The following is a 13,141-nucleotide window of genomic DNA, read 5'->3' on the forward strand; positions in this document are numbered from 1 at the left end:
CAACTCCCAGAAACCACCTCACCGGGATAGTTGCTGCGCGGGGATGGACATGATGAATTCTGTCCAGATGAAATAAATTGCTGGGCAGGACTGGCGCAGAGTGTCCGAAATGAAATAATCCTGGATGACAAAGTGTCCCAAAACGCTTCCTTATCTCCCCGTTAACGTCCCAGCCTCGTGAAATAAGGATCCAACAGGCCGTGAGCAGGAAAACAATGTGACCTGTTCCACGTGAAATCACGATCTGTGGTACACAGCAGCCTTAAAAATTCTCACTCTTGAGGCGGGCTGAAGTAATCCGAATCCTCGGGAGACCAAACAAACTGCAACAGCAGACTCCAGCAATACTTCAGCCACTTAGCAAGACGGAGCCCCCAAAAACGCCACTGGAAAGCGTGAAAACATGCACAAAGCCCCTCCAGTCAAGAAAACGAGGAGGCCACACAGGGAGTAGATTCAGAAGCGTTTATTCCACACAGCTTAAGGCATGATGCATTTCGGCTAATAAAGCCTTCCTCGGATGCCACTGTAGTAATCAGGATGCTGCCCCACCTGCGCTTTCAAATAGTCCTGCGCTCTCCTATTGGTGAGAGCACCAGCCAACCCCTGTCACATGACCGCACATCAGAAGCAGTGTAGTATACACTGCAACTCCCAGAAACCACCTCACCGGGATAGATGCTGCGCGGGGATGGACATGATGAATTCTGTCCAGATGAAATAAATTGCTGGGCAGGACTGGCGCAGAGTGTCCGAAATGAAATAATCCTGGATGACAAAGTGTCCCAAAACGCTTCCTTATCTCCCCGTTAACGTCCCAGCCTCGTGAAATAAGGATCCAACAGGCTGTGAGCAGGAAAACAATGTGACCTGTTCCACGTGAAATCACGATCTGTGGTACACAGCAGCCTTAAAAATTCTCACTCTTGAGGCGGGCTGAAGTAATCCGAATCCTCGGGAGACCAAACAAACTGCAACAGCAGACTCCAGCAATACTTCAGCCACTTAGCAACACGGAGCCCCCAAAAACGCCACTGGAAAGCGTGAAAACATGCACAAAGCCCCTCCAGTCAAGAAAAGGAGGAGGCCACACAGGGAGTAGATTCAGAAGCGTTTATTCCACACAGCTTAAGGCATGATGCATTTCGGCTAATAAAGCCTTCCTCGGATGCCACTGTAGTAGTCAGGATGCTGCCCCACCTGCGCTTTCAAATAGTCCTGCGCTCTCCTATTGGTGAGAGCACCAGCCAACCCCTGTCACATGACCGCACATCAGAAGCAGTGTAGTATACACTGCAACTCCCAGAAACCACCTCACCGGGATAGATGCTGCGCGGGGATGGACATGATGAATTCTGTCCAGATGAAATAAATTGCTGGGCAGGACTGGCGCAGAGTGTCCGAAATGAAATAATCCTGGATGACAAAGTGTCCCAAAACGCTTCCTTATCTCCCCGTTAACGTCCCAGCCTCGTGAAATAAGGATCCAACAGGCCGTGAGCAGGAAAACAATGTGACCTGTTCCACGTGAAATCACGATCTGTGGTACACAGCAGCCTTAAAAATTCTCACTCTTGAGGCGGGCTGAAGTAATCCGAATCCTCGGGAGACCAAACAAACTGCAACAGCAGACTCCAGCAATACTTCAGCCACTTAGCAAGACGGAGCCCCCAAAAACGCCACTGGAAAGCGTGAAAACATGCATAAAGCCCCTCCAGTCAAGAAAAGGAGGAGGCCACACAGGGAGTAGATTCAGAAGCGTTTATTCCACACAGCTTAAGGCATGATGCATTTCGGCTAATAAAGCCTTCCTCGGATGCCACTGTAGTAATCAGGATGCTGCCCCACCTGCGCTTTCAAATAGTCCTGCGCTCTCCTATTGGTGAGAGCACCAGCCAACCCCTGTCACATGACCGCACATCAGAAGCAGTGTAGTATACACTGCAACTCCCAGAAACCACCTCACCGGGATAGATGCTGCGCGGGGATGGACATGATGAATTCTGTCCAGATGAAATAAATTGCTGGGCAGGACTGGCGCAGAGTGTCCGAAATGAAATAATCCTGGATGACAAAGTGTCCCAAAACGCTTCCTTATCTCCCCGTTAACGTCCCAGCCTCGTGAAATAAGGATCCAACAGGCCGTGAGCAGGAAAACAATGTGACCTGTTCCACGTGAAATCACGATCTGTGGTACACAGCAGCCTTAAAAATTCTCACTCTTGAGGCGGGCTGAAGTAATCCGAATCCTCGGGAGACCAAACAAACTGCAACAGCAGACTCCAGCAATACTTCAGCCACTTAGCAAGACGGAGCCCCCAAAAACGCCACTGGAAAGCGTGAAAACATGCACAAAGCCCCTCCAGTCAAGAAAAGGAGGAGGCCACACAGGGAGTAGATTCAGAAGCGTTTATTCCACACAGCTTAAGGCATGATGCATTTCGGCTAATAAAGCCTTCCTCGGATGCCACTGTAGTAATCAGGATGCTGCCCCACCTGCGCTTTCAAATAGTCCTGCGCTCTCCTATTGGTGGGAGCACCAGCCAACCCCTGTCACATGACCGCACATCCAGGATTATTTCATTTCGGACACTCTGCGCCAGTCCTGCCCAGCAATTTATTTCATCTGGACAGAATTCATCATGTCCATCCCCGCGCAGCATCTATCCTGGTGAGGTGGTTTCTGGGAGTTGCAGTGTATACTACACTGCTTCTGATGTGCGGTCATGTGACAGGGGTTGGCTGGTGCTCTCACCAATAGGAGAGCGCAGGACTATTTGAAAGCGCAGGTGGGGCAGCATCCTGATTACTACAGTGGCATCCGAGGAAGGCTTTATTAGCTGAAATGCATCATGCCTTAAGCTGTGTGGAATAAACGCTTCTGAATCTACTCCCTGTGTGGCCTCCTCCTTTTCTTGACTGGAGGGGCTTTGTGCATGTTTTCACGCTTTCCAGTGGCGTTTTTGGGGGCTCCGTCTTGCTAAGTGGCTGAAGTATTGCTGGAGTCTGCTGTTGCAGTTTGTTTGGTCTCCCGAGGATTCGGATTACTTCAGCCCGCCTCAAGAGTGAGAATTTTTAAGGCTGCTGTGTACCACAGATCGTGATTTCACGTGGAACAGGTCACATTGTTTTCCTGCTCACGGCCTGTTGGATCCTTATTTCACGAGGCTGGGACGTTAACGGGGAGATAAGGAAGCGTTTTGGGACACTTTGTCATCCAGGATTATTTCATTTCGGACACTCTGCGCCAGTCCTGCCCAGCAATTTATTTCATCTGGACAGAATATATATATATATATATATATATATATATATATATATATATATATAATGAGGCTGAAACGCGTAATGCTTTAACCTTCTACAATAAAAAAAATGGATTTACTACTATACCGGTTGGTGGGCTCTATTGTTGACTCTGGATATAGAGGCTCTGTTCGTTGGCAATATTAATACGGTGACGCCCGTGGAAGACTGCCGACTTTGGTGCTGGAAACCAGGGTTCGAGCCTCGGGGTCGCGTCTACATCCTGTGATTCGTGCCTGAATGTGTAATGTAAATACGGTGCTCATGTACAGCGCTCCAATACCTTCGGGTCGAGTTCGCGCTATATAAATATGCAAGCAAAAAAAAAAATGAGCCCCGATCCGCCAGTCAGGGTGTCCTCACAGCGTCATGTTCATATGGAATTGTTGTGGCAGGACGCCCGCCGGCTGCAAAGTGGAAACAGGAAAGATTAACAGAGGTGAGGCCACTGTCTGTGGGATGGGAGGACCGCCCGAGATAAATCATTCATGTGAAGCACTTGCTGGCAGCCGGGATCTATGGAGGAAATTAACCCTCAGTACATACCGGGAGTTTTAATTGAAACATTGTGGAAGGTGCCTTTGGAAAAAATTAATTAATTCTGGAAAATACATGTGAAAGGCAGGACGACGCCTTTCCTGTTCAACAAATTGGACTACTTGTTTGCACGAAATGAAATTGACTTCTTTAGAGGCAGGGGCGTATTTGTAATTTGAAAAAACAGCAGATGGCGTCATTGACTGTGTTTTAACAACTCTAGTGAAATAATCCATGATGGACGAAATGATAAGTGCAACTGATGTTTTGATGCATTATGGGTACTGTGGTCTTAAGAATACAAACTGGCGAATTATATAAAGAAAAGCCCCTTTTTTGGTGCCAACTGTTGGCTTTAATTGTGAAAATAACACGTATACTTTTCTACTGTGACCACAGTATCGCAAAAAATGAACTACTAAAGTTTGAAAACAATAATGACATTGATTCTGATCAGTAGTCCATCTTCAATGTTTAAAGACCTGTGGATTTAAAAAGCAGACCATCTGAACATGTCACATGATGCATATGATTAAGGCCTGAATGAGGCTGAAACGCGTATTGCTTTAACCTTCTACAATAAAAAAAATGGATATACTGCTATACCGGTTGGTGGGCTCTATTGCCGACTCTGGATGCAGAGGCACTGTTCGTTTGGAATATATATATATTTATATAATATATATATATATATATATATAATATAAGATTATTTTATTTTTAAACAATTAGATTATCACTAAATAAGCCTACTTGTGACAACATTGCAAGTTGTGCAAATGCAAACTGTGTGATCTACAATTATTGCATGCATTATTTAATGTGTCTATGTTTTAAAGATAACTGTCTTGTATTGCACAGATAGTTGCAGCAATAATGGCAATAACAGGAATTGTTATGATGGCTTATGCAGATGGTTTCCATGGTGATTCAATTATCGGTGTGGCATTCGCTGTTGGGTCTGCTTCTACATCAGCATTGTACAAGGTAAGGACCTCATCTGTTCTTCAATACAACTATATGAAGATGAGGATTGACTCAAACTGAACTATAAATGCCATGTGGATGCACAGTGAAATTATTACATAGCTGCTTATTCAACAGTTGAGATTTGAAAGGCATTGACAAACAAAATCTGCTGGTAGTACGTGTCGTCTTTTAAAGGAACGTCCTGGCGTTGCCCAGTTCACACATGAATTCTGGGACTATTCCTTGGGTAACTGAGGCAGTGAGAGCTTCTCTAGAACACTCCCGGAAACTGTGCGCATTCTGGAAAAGTTGGAAATTTACTCCAGGCTGAGAAGTAAATCACAGGAGTGCATTGCAAGGGCCATATTTACTGTGAAGTCAAGCAACACAGCAACTAAACTTGCTGCACTGCTCTGAGTTGCACGAATGGGAAAGAGCAGGACACTTTTCTGCTCTCTCCATGCACTGGTGCACTTTTGGCAGCCATGTGCTAATGCGCACAACCTTGCGCCATAGAGCAAAGGTGTCTGCATTGTCTCAAGCCTAGGTTTTGCGCGTGATGGGCAGTGGCGGCTTGCAGAGGGAGTGCTACGGGCAGTGGGGTGGGGGAGGGGCAGGGTGGGGGGGGGTAGTGAATAGTTTTATTTATTTATGTACTTACTTTACTCCTGGCCGTCGCATGTCTGACTCCACTAGCCCCCCACACTGCCCCTCCCCTGCCCCACCAACCCGTAGCACTCCCTCTGCGAGCCGCTACTGGGGATGGGTCTCCCTTCTAGTACAACAGCTATGCTTTAAGACGTTTTCTACTTTTTACGTGTGCTGTGTAATGCAACACACATGCAAAGTAGGAAGAATAAGGAGAAATTAAAACAAAGTTTTGTCTGCTTTGAGGAGGCATCAGAATTTTGGTCAAATCCCTGTCTACGATTCTTTGTAGATAGGGGTCTGTGTCAAATCCCATGGTTGGTTGCATGGGAACCCCCATGACCACCCATGGAACGCTCCTCGAATCAAAGCAATGCAAGGCAGCGCATAGCAAATCCATCGTAACTGTAACACTTTGCATCAGCTTTGCACTGCAAAAGTAAAGCAAACTCGGTGCAAAGCATTGGTCAATCTGGACCCGAGTGATGTGAATCAGGCTGCACGTGATTGGCATTTCCCAACTAAAAAAGTATTTGATCAACTCAAAGGGAGGTCTCCAGTGCTTTGAAAACCCCAAAATATCTTTTGAAATTGTTTCCTATTTTGTCTAATCTGTTTCGTTTTGTGTTACGGTTGACTTCTAATGTCTAAAGTATTATCTATAATTTATTTCTGTGCTGGAGTTTTATTTTATTATTTTTCTGAGTTTCAAAATGGTATTTTTTGGTTTGCGATGAAAACAGCGCATTCTTTCTGAAATAGATGCCACTTCGCTGCCCTGGTGTCGGTGTGAACAGGTGGAACAGCTTCAAGAAAAGCCTTTTATGTGTTCTAGTGAAGACAGTAGGAGTTAATTCTTTTTTCCTTAGTTTTCATGGGTTTGTGCACCAACATAGCTACCTCTTTTTTAAATTGACGAAGTGCTTTAGAAATGAACCCCTTTTGTGGTGCTGTGCAAATAATGTCTTAGCTCGTAGAAGGTCAAGATTAGTTTTTGTGCACACATATATGAAACTGCATTTTTTCTGTTATTTGCGCATTCATGTCTTGGTGTACAGAATTGTTACAGTGCAAACAAATGAGTTTTCATGAGCACATATGTGTTGTGCAAAAAAACCAATTAATTGCTGTGCATTATTTAAACAAACATGAGTCGCTTTGTACACAAATGTGCTGATGCACAAACAATTTCCCCTATGTACAAACGTGTATTTCATTGCAAATTGTTATTCTCCTTTCGTCAAGTCACTCCCTCTACTATCACATTTTCAAGGCACTATACACCTGTAGTATTATACTACTATATTAACAAACAATAGTGACTAAAAAATCTAACTTTCAGTTCCTTAATGCTGACACATTCACCTAACAGATATCTCAATTGTCACTGCACTGACCTCATGGCTCCACAGACAGAGTCAGACTCTCGCCTGCGTGTAGACCTCGGAACATCCTGGAAATGCACTTCCAGATTATCAAAAAACACTGCAATGCCATATATCAATGACAGATTAAGCATGCTATGCAAATAATGCTATACCGAATTACATTTTTCCTGCTGATGCGAAGGCATGAACGTCATCCATTAATGCTTTCTAGTGTTGCACTTCTGTGCTCATTCAGTAGGCACATTTAGTGCAAAATACTACAATATAATAATGTTGTTGGAATGACAAAACATACAATTATTTTAAAGGCATGCTTTTTTTACTGTATTTCTTTTGTATATTTGGGAAATATCATATATACATTACAATCTAAAAAAAGGAAGAGTGCCACTTGCTTCTGTTGAGAGCAAGACAGACCCATTGCTTTACCAATGCTTGTTTGTGTAGGGTCCATAAACTATGTAAAGTTCATGCAGCCCCTCCAATGTCTGGGCTTTTGGGTGTCTTTTATTAGGTCACACTGCTAGACATTCTAGGCCATATTTATCAAGGGTTGTGTCGCTTTTGCACCAAACAACGGGGTCAAAAGTGACACAACTCTTGAGACAGGGGCGTAACACATGCCCCCGCACCCTCCGCAGTGCGGGGGGGCCCCCAAGCTCCAGGGGGCCCCCTCAGCACTGCACTTCGGCCGGGGAGCTCTTGATAGAGTTCGGAGGGGGCCCCTCCACGTACCTTGCAGGGGGGCCCCCTCAATTATCGTTACGCCACTGTTATATCAAGGCACTCAAGGCCACCTTGCTTGGCCCTGATTGGCTTGATAAATCCAGAGTAAGGCAACGCAGTGCAAATGGCTGCGTTGCTTCACTCTGCCGCAGGGAGGCATTCCATAGGTGGTGCCTGGGTGTTCCCACGCAAAACCCATGGATTTTGACGCATTCCCACGTTTTCCATAAATGGTAGACCTGGGAATATACCAAAACTGCTATGCCTCGCCAGTTGCGGCATACCGAGGAGAAATATGTTTAGTTCTCCTCGTATTTTCCTATTTACATATGCAGCACACATAGAAAGAGAAAAATGCCTCAGGGGATTGTTTTTCTGCGGGAAGGTGCCCCTTCCTGCACAAAACAATGCGGCTAACAATGCACGCACCCTGTGCGCCAGCGCTTGGAAAAGGCAGGAATGCGCTGTACATTGTGATGTATGGTGCATTCCTACCCTTTCCCAATCATGCAGTGCAGCAACGTGACTTGCTGCGCTGTGCTGCATGATATGATGACAAATATGTCTCTCTGTGTCCATTTCCTACACATCATAGTTTTTTCCTCCCATTGTTGAGCTGCTGGCTACACAATCACTCCTGCAAAATAAACAAAAAGATGGACGTGATGAAGAAAACACTCCTCTCATCTGCAGTCTTTTTATTAATGTGTAGGTGAAGAGGAATGAAGATTTTGATATTTTCTCACTGCATGTTTACTGCACACCTATTACTTGATTGTTTGTAATCAATAATATTGTTCATACTACTTGCAGTGCAGTGTCTAGAAGTTCCCTGACTCTGAACCTTTCTTTTCATTCAAAATAACCAGTCAAGAATATATCGAGTGGCAGACAAGCACACAGTGTTTCTTTCCAGAATTCAACTTTTTATAGTTGTTTATTCAACATTTACCATGTATATATTTTTCTTCAACTTATATATTCACGTTTTACAAATGTGTTCAAAATAATTCAACAATGCAGACCTAGCGCTTAATACTGCTTTCATTATATTTCAACAAAAATTATAAAAAATTATTCATTTCCAGAAGTATTCGTACAAAGTGGAGTTCATTTATTTGCGTGTATTAATTTCAATGTATTTAGGGTATCTTAATTGCCCCTCATCAGGAAAACTAGCACCCATTTTCACTGTAAATATAAGAAACGGTATTAGAAATTGTACAATTCACGCTTTGATTTGGAATACACTCCTGACTACCCGCTCCTTCAGTTTAAAAGGTTCCTAGCAAGTATTCCATCATCATTACTGATTTCTGCCTGCGCTAATGTGCAGTCTGCTTCCTAGCGCCAACGCAGACACCCTTGCGGCAGGATTGTTTTTGTGTAGGGACAGTTTCCTGCACACAAACAGTCCTCTTAGGACATTTCCCATTTCGAATTGTGTTGCAGAAAGCAGCACACTCAGAAAGTGGAAACAACAAGGAGAAATAAAGATATTTATCCTGTTTGGGCCTCTATAGGGAAGATATAGCATTTTGACTCATTCCCAGGGTTACCGGTCTTAGCAAATCTGGAAATGAGCCCCCCTCCGGGAGAAATGGGAAATGGACTTCCGCAGGCCGCTTCACGATAAGGAATGGGCTCGTGCCCTGGAATTTACAATTGCACATATTGCATCGGGCATAACTTACTCCCAAAAAGCTACAGAGGTACTTTCCCGATAGCTCCTTCATCTGCCCCAGATGTCTAGAGCCAAATGCCTTATTTCAGCACATGCTATGGGATTGTCCAGCGCTCCGTAGCTACTGGGACACAGTTCACACCACTCTCAGGGCGGTCATGGGAATCCCAGACCTGTACACATGGGAGGCTAGTGCCCTTGGAATGTGCAAACACCGCAAAAACATGAAGGTGGAAATGCGCTTTGCGTCCTTGGTGCTCCTACTGGCTAAGAGATGCATAATGATACATTGGAAAGCATCGGTGGCCCCCCTTTAGCGACATGGGTGGGAACTGTCAAGAAGTGGTGCACAGCAGAAGAGGAAGTGCTACGTACAGAGGAGGTTAAGGGAACTTGCAAGCATCCAATTTCCATGCCATGGGCTATGATGCTCCTTTTCTTTACACACAAAACTCCTAATTCTCAAACTACCAGCTCTCCCAAGGCACATATGACCCCTGCGGCAGCTCAAGGTACCTCTCAGTGGGGCCAGATGCCCGGCGGGTCACAACTGGCAGCCACGAGCGGGCCATAGCTACACTCCGCACAAGGGCGACCCTGACACTCCCCCCTCTCACCTGCGCATGCCTACCTAGCCACCATATCATACTGCAACAATTGGGCGGCTACCACAAAATGGAGCAATACAAGACACAGTGTATCCCAGTTCTGTCTCCCAGGTTTGTTTAAGTTCATGTTAATACTGGCACATAACAACCCTTACCATGTAGTGCTAACAGAGAGAGCACGTCTCACATCCCAACAAACAACATAGGCAGCCTTGCATGAATGCTGATACTGCCTCCCTACTTGCTCCTTAGAACTATCACCATTTTGAGACTATACGAGAGGCTATAGACCACGCAGATATTCGGCCTCATGTCAAGGAGTAACATGTATGTGATATATCTTTTTATGTCAATGCCACTAAAACTGAAGGGATGTACTAAATTACAGAAAATGCCAATAAAAATGTTTAAAAAAAATAAATAAATCTGGGAATGAGCCGAAATCCACAGTTGGGGGTATGAGAGCACCCATGCCCCACCCATGGAAGCCTTCCCAGGGCAGAGTAACGCAAGGCAGCTTCTTGCACTGCCCTGCATTACTCCAGATTTACCAAGCAGCACAGGGCCATGCAAGATGGCCTTGCATTGTTTACTAGATCTGACTTTAGTATTGCATTGCCCTTTGCAACACCATGCATGACACAAGGGCAACGCAATACTATGATAAATCTGGCCCAAAGTTTGCAATGTTTAAATGTTTTGAAAAAAATTACAACTCAAAGAAGGTGACGGAAATAGTATACGGTGAATAATAAACAACAAAAATTCCAAATCGGGAAATAATGTGATGTCATTTACTATTTCTCGATTCTCAAGTGTTTGTGATGAATGAAGGGAATATTTCTGCCATTAGGAAAAAAATATTTCGTATGTTTTCATAAAGATTTGAAATAATGTTTCACCCCTTTTAGAAATTTGTAATATTAGCTTATGTAATGTTTTATTGATAGATTTGCCAAAAGAATGTGACAAAACTGTTTGTTTGAATGTGAATTACACCTGCATTGCAAATGCAAATCTTCCATATCATGTGCATTTTAGGAAGATAATCACAATTATGGAATGGTTTGTATATTGATTAGGAGACATTCAAATGTTATGTTATAACTCTAAATTATTTTTGTAGTTGATCAAATATTTGTGTTTATATTACATTTATTTAAAACCACTGCGTAGTTATATGCAGGTGTAATATTTTTTCTGTGTTTGAGGGGGCATGGACATCATGGCTTCTCCACAGATTTTTGAGCTACAACCTGGTTGTGTAACACACTCTGTGCAGTGTAAAATACATGTGTACAATACCACAGTTGTGTATACAGTCCCAAACAGTAGTCAGCAATAAAATATATGTGTTTGTGTCGAAAGGCTTTTGTGTGTTGTGGCAAATGAATGTACAGTGACATAACATGCTGTAATGCATGAAACTGGCAGTAATACAAAAAGCTTCTCAATAGAGAAGCATTGTTTAATCATACATTCTGCAGCTTGGTAGTGTGAAGATCCTTCGGCAAACAAGGAAGAACATAGGGCCCTAGAGTGACACAAGGGCGACAAGTAACACTAGGACACACAAGTGACAGAAGGGTGTCAAGCAAATGAGTCTCAAGTGACACTAAGATATATGAGTGACACAGGCGAGAAAAGTGAGAGAAGAGTGACACAAGATTGACAAGTGATACCAGAAGATAAGAGTGACAGAAGGGTGAAAAGCTACACTAGGACATACAAATGGCATAAAGGTGTCCTGACAGCCTTTCTCACGGTCAATGTCACCATTAAGCCCCACGAAAGGCAGGTACCTATTTGCCGAGGGAGCCTGAACTGGTGTCCATGAGAAGCAAAATGTATGTTTGACTATTTGAGGCACCTGTCAGCCCAAAGCTCTGGCCGTCACTGAGGGTCTTTTCACATAAAGTGAGTATTGGTAGTGCTGAGTTAAGACACACTTTCTGCCATGGTTTTATGCTGACGTGTCTTAAGTAGTTGAAGAGCTGCCGCAGTGCTATGTTACCACTTTTGACAGTGGAACAGGGTGGGTTGTCAAAGGAACTTTCCGATCTTGTGCTGCTTTTGGGTGGAAATGTAGCAGCATTTGTCAACATATCTAAAGTAAACAACAGAACATAGCACAATAGCACACACATACCAACTAACACCACAGTTAAAATATAACTGTCCTCAAACCTACAAAACAATCAAAACAGAAGGCAATACAACAATCACAATTAAGCACAATAATATTACAGTGTACGAATGTAGCACAAAAACATTGCAGTACCAAAAGTAAGAGTACACTACAACAAAATGCCACACAATAAATATACCCAAACAGTTTTGACACATATTACCACCTCCAGAAACCCGTTTTCATAATAAAGTGATAAAAGGTCTTTGGAACAATCACTGCCTTTTCTTACCACCAAGGACATTAAATTGCACCTGTCAAAAATGTTTTATGCGTAATGATGTCAAGCACTGGCAGTCGCTTCCCCTCTCCCTAGTGGGCCGAGCTGCCCTTTTTAAGATGTTGGGGCTCCCCCGGTTTCTGTATATTCTCCAAAACTGTCCACATAAGTTCCCTGACTCCTACTTTAGGAATATTGAAAGTGAGGTCAGAACTCTACAGAAATTGACCAAGGGTTGGTATGATGGAGGTATTGCACTCCCAGATATTCGGCTATACTACTGGGCCTCTCAATTTATAGTAGTGAACCACTGGCTATACCGCTCACCAATGGACCCAGCATACTTATTGGACAAATACCAAATGGGCAGGGAGGGATATTTAGGTGCCCTTTACTCTAAAGGTCGTAAAGATCGATACCTAGGCCCGACCGCCCAGAGAGTGGAGATTTGGCAGCAAGCAAATCGGAGTTTGGGATGACAGGGCCGATTGACGCAAGCCACTCCGCTATGGTCCACCCAGCAATTGGGCTTATCATGTTACCAACCAGGATTTGATAAGTGGGACACCATAGGCATCTCATCCATAGGCCACTTGTTGAAAAGGGGAAAATTGTTGACATTTGCTGAACTAAAGAAACAATATGACCTAGCTCAGGGGGAAATTTTTCGTTATCTACAAATACATCACGCTCTTAGGGGAGCTATTTCAGATTTTGCAAATCTCCCGGAAGCCTATAACCTAGAGGACTGGTTGCTGTCGGAACCCATGTCAGAGAAAGCAGTTTCGCTGACATAGAGGAAATTATGCAATACCCTCCCTGATCCGTGTCACACTCTACAGGAAAGGTGGCACGCTGATATAGGTC

The 13,141-nt window shown here is 44.0% G+C and overlaps 1 protein-coding gene across 2 annotated transcripts in view; it reads left to right on the top strand.

Annotated features, from left to right (window-relative positions):
* SLC35F4 (solute carrier family 35 member F4) overlaps positions 1-13,141 on the top strand; it is a 527,883-nt gene that overhangs the window by 455,698 nt on the left and 59,044 nt on the right. For both annotated transcript variants that reach the window (XM_085626142.1, XM_085626141.1), the window contains one exon: positions 4,705-4,830. In XM_085626142.1, coding sequence (XP_085482268.1) covers positions 4,705-4,830 — 126 coding nt within the window. The remainder of the gene's footprint in view (positions 1-4,704; positions 4,831-13,141) is intronic.

This window comes from Triturus cristatus, chromosome 9, assembly GCF_964204655.1.
Source record: "Triturus cristatus chromosome 9, aTriCri1.1, whole genome shotgun sequence".
In the NCBI taxonomy this organism is placed as follows: Eukaryota; Metazoa; Chordata; class Amphibia; order Caudata; family Salamandridae; genus Triturus; species Triturus cristatus.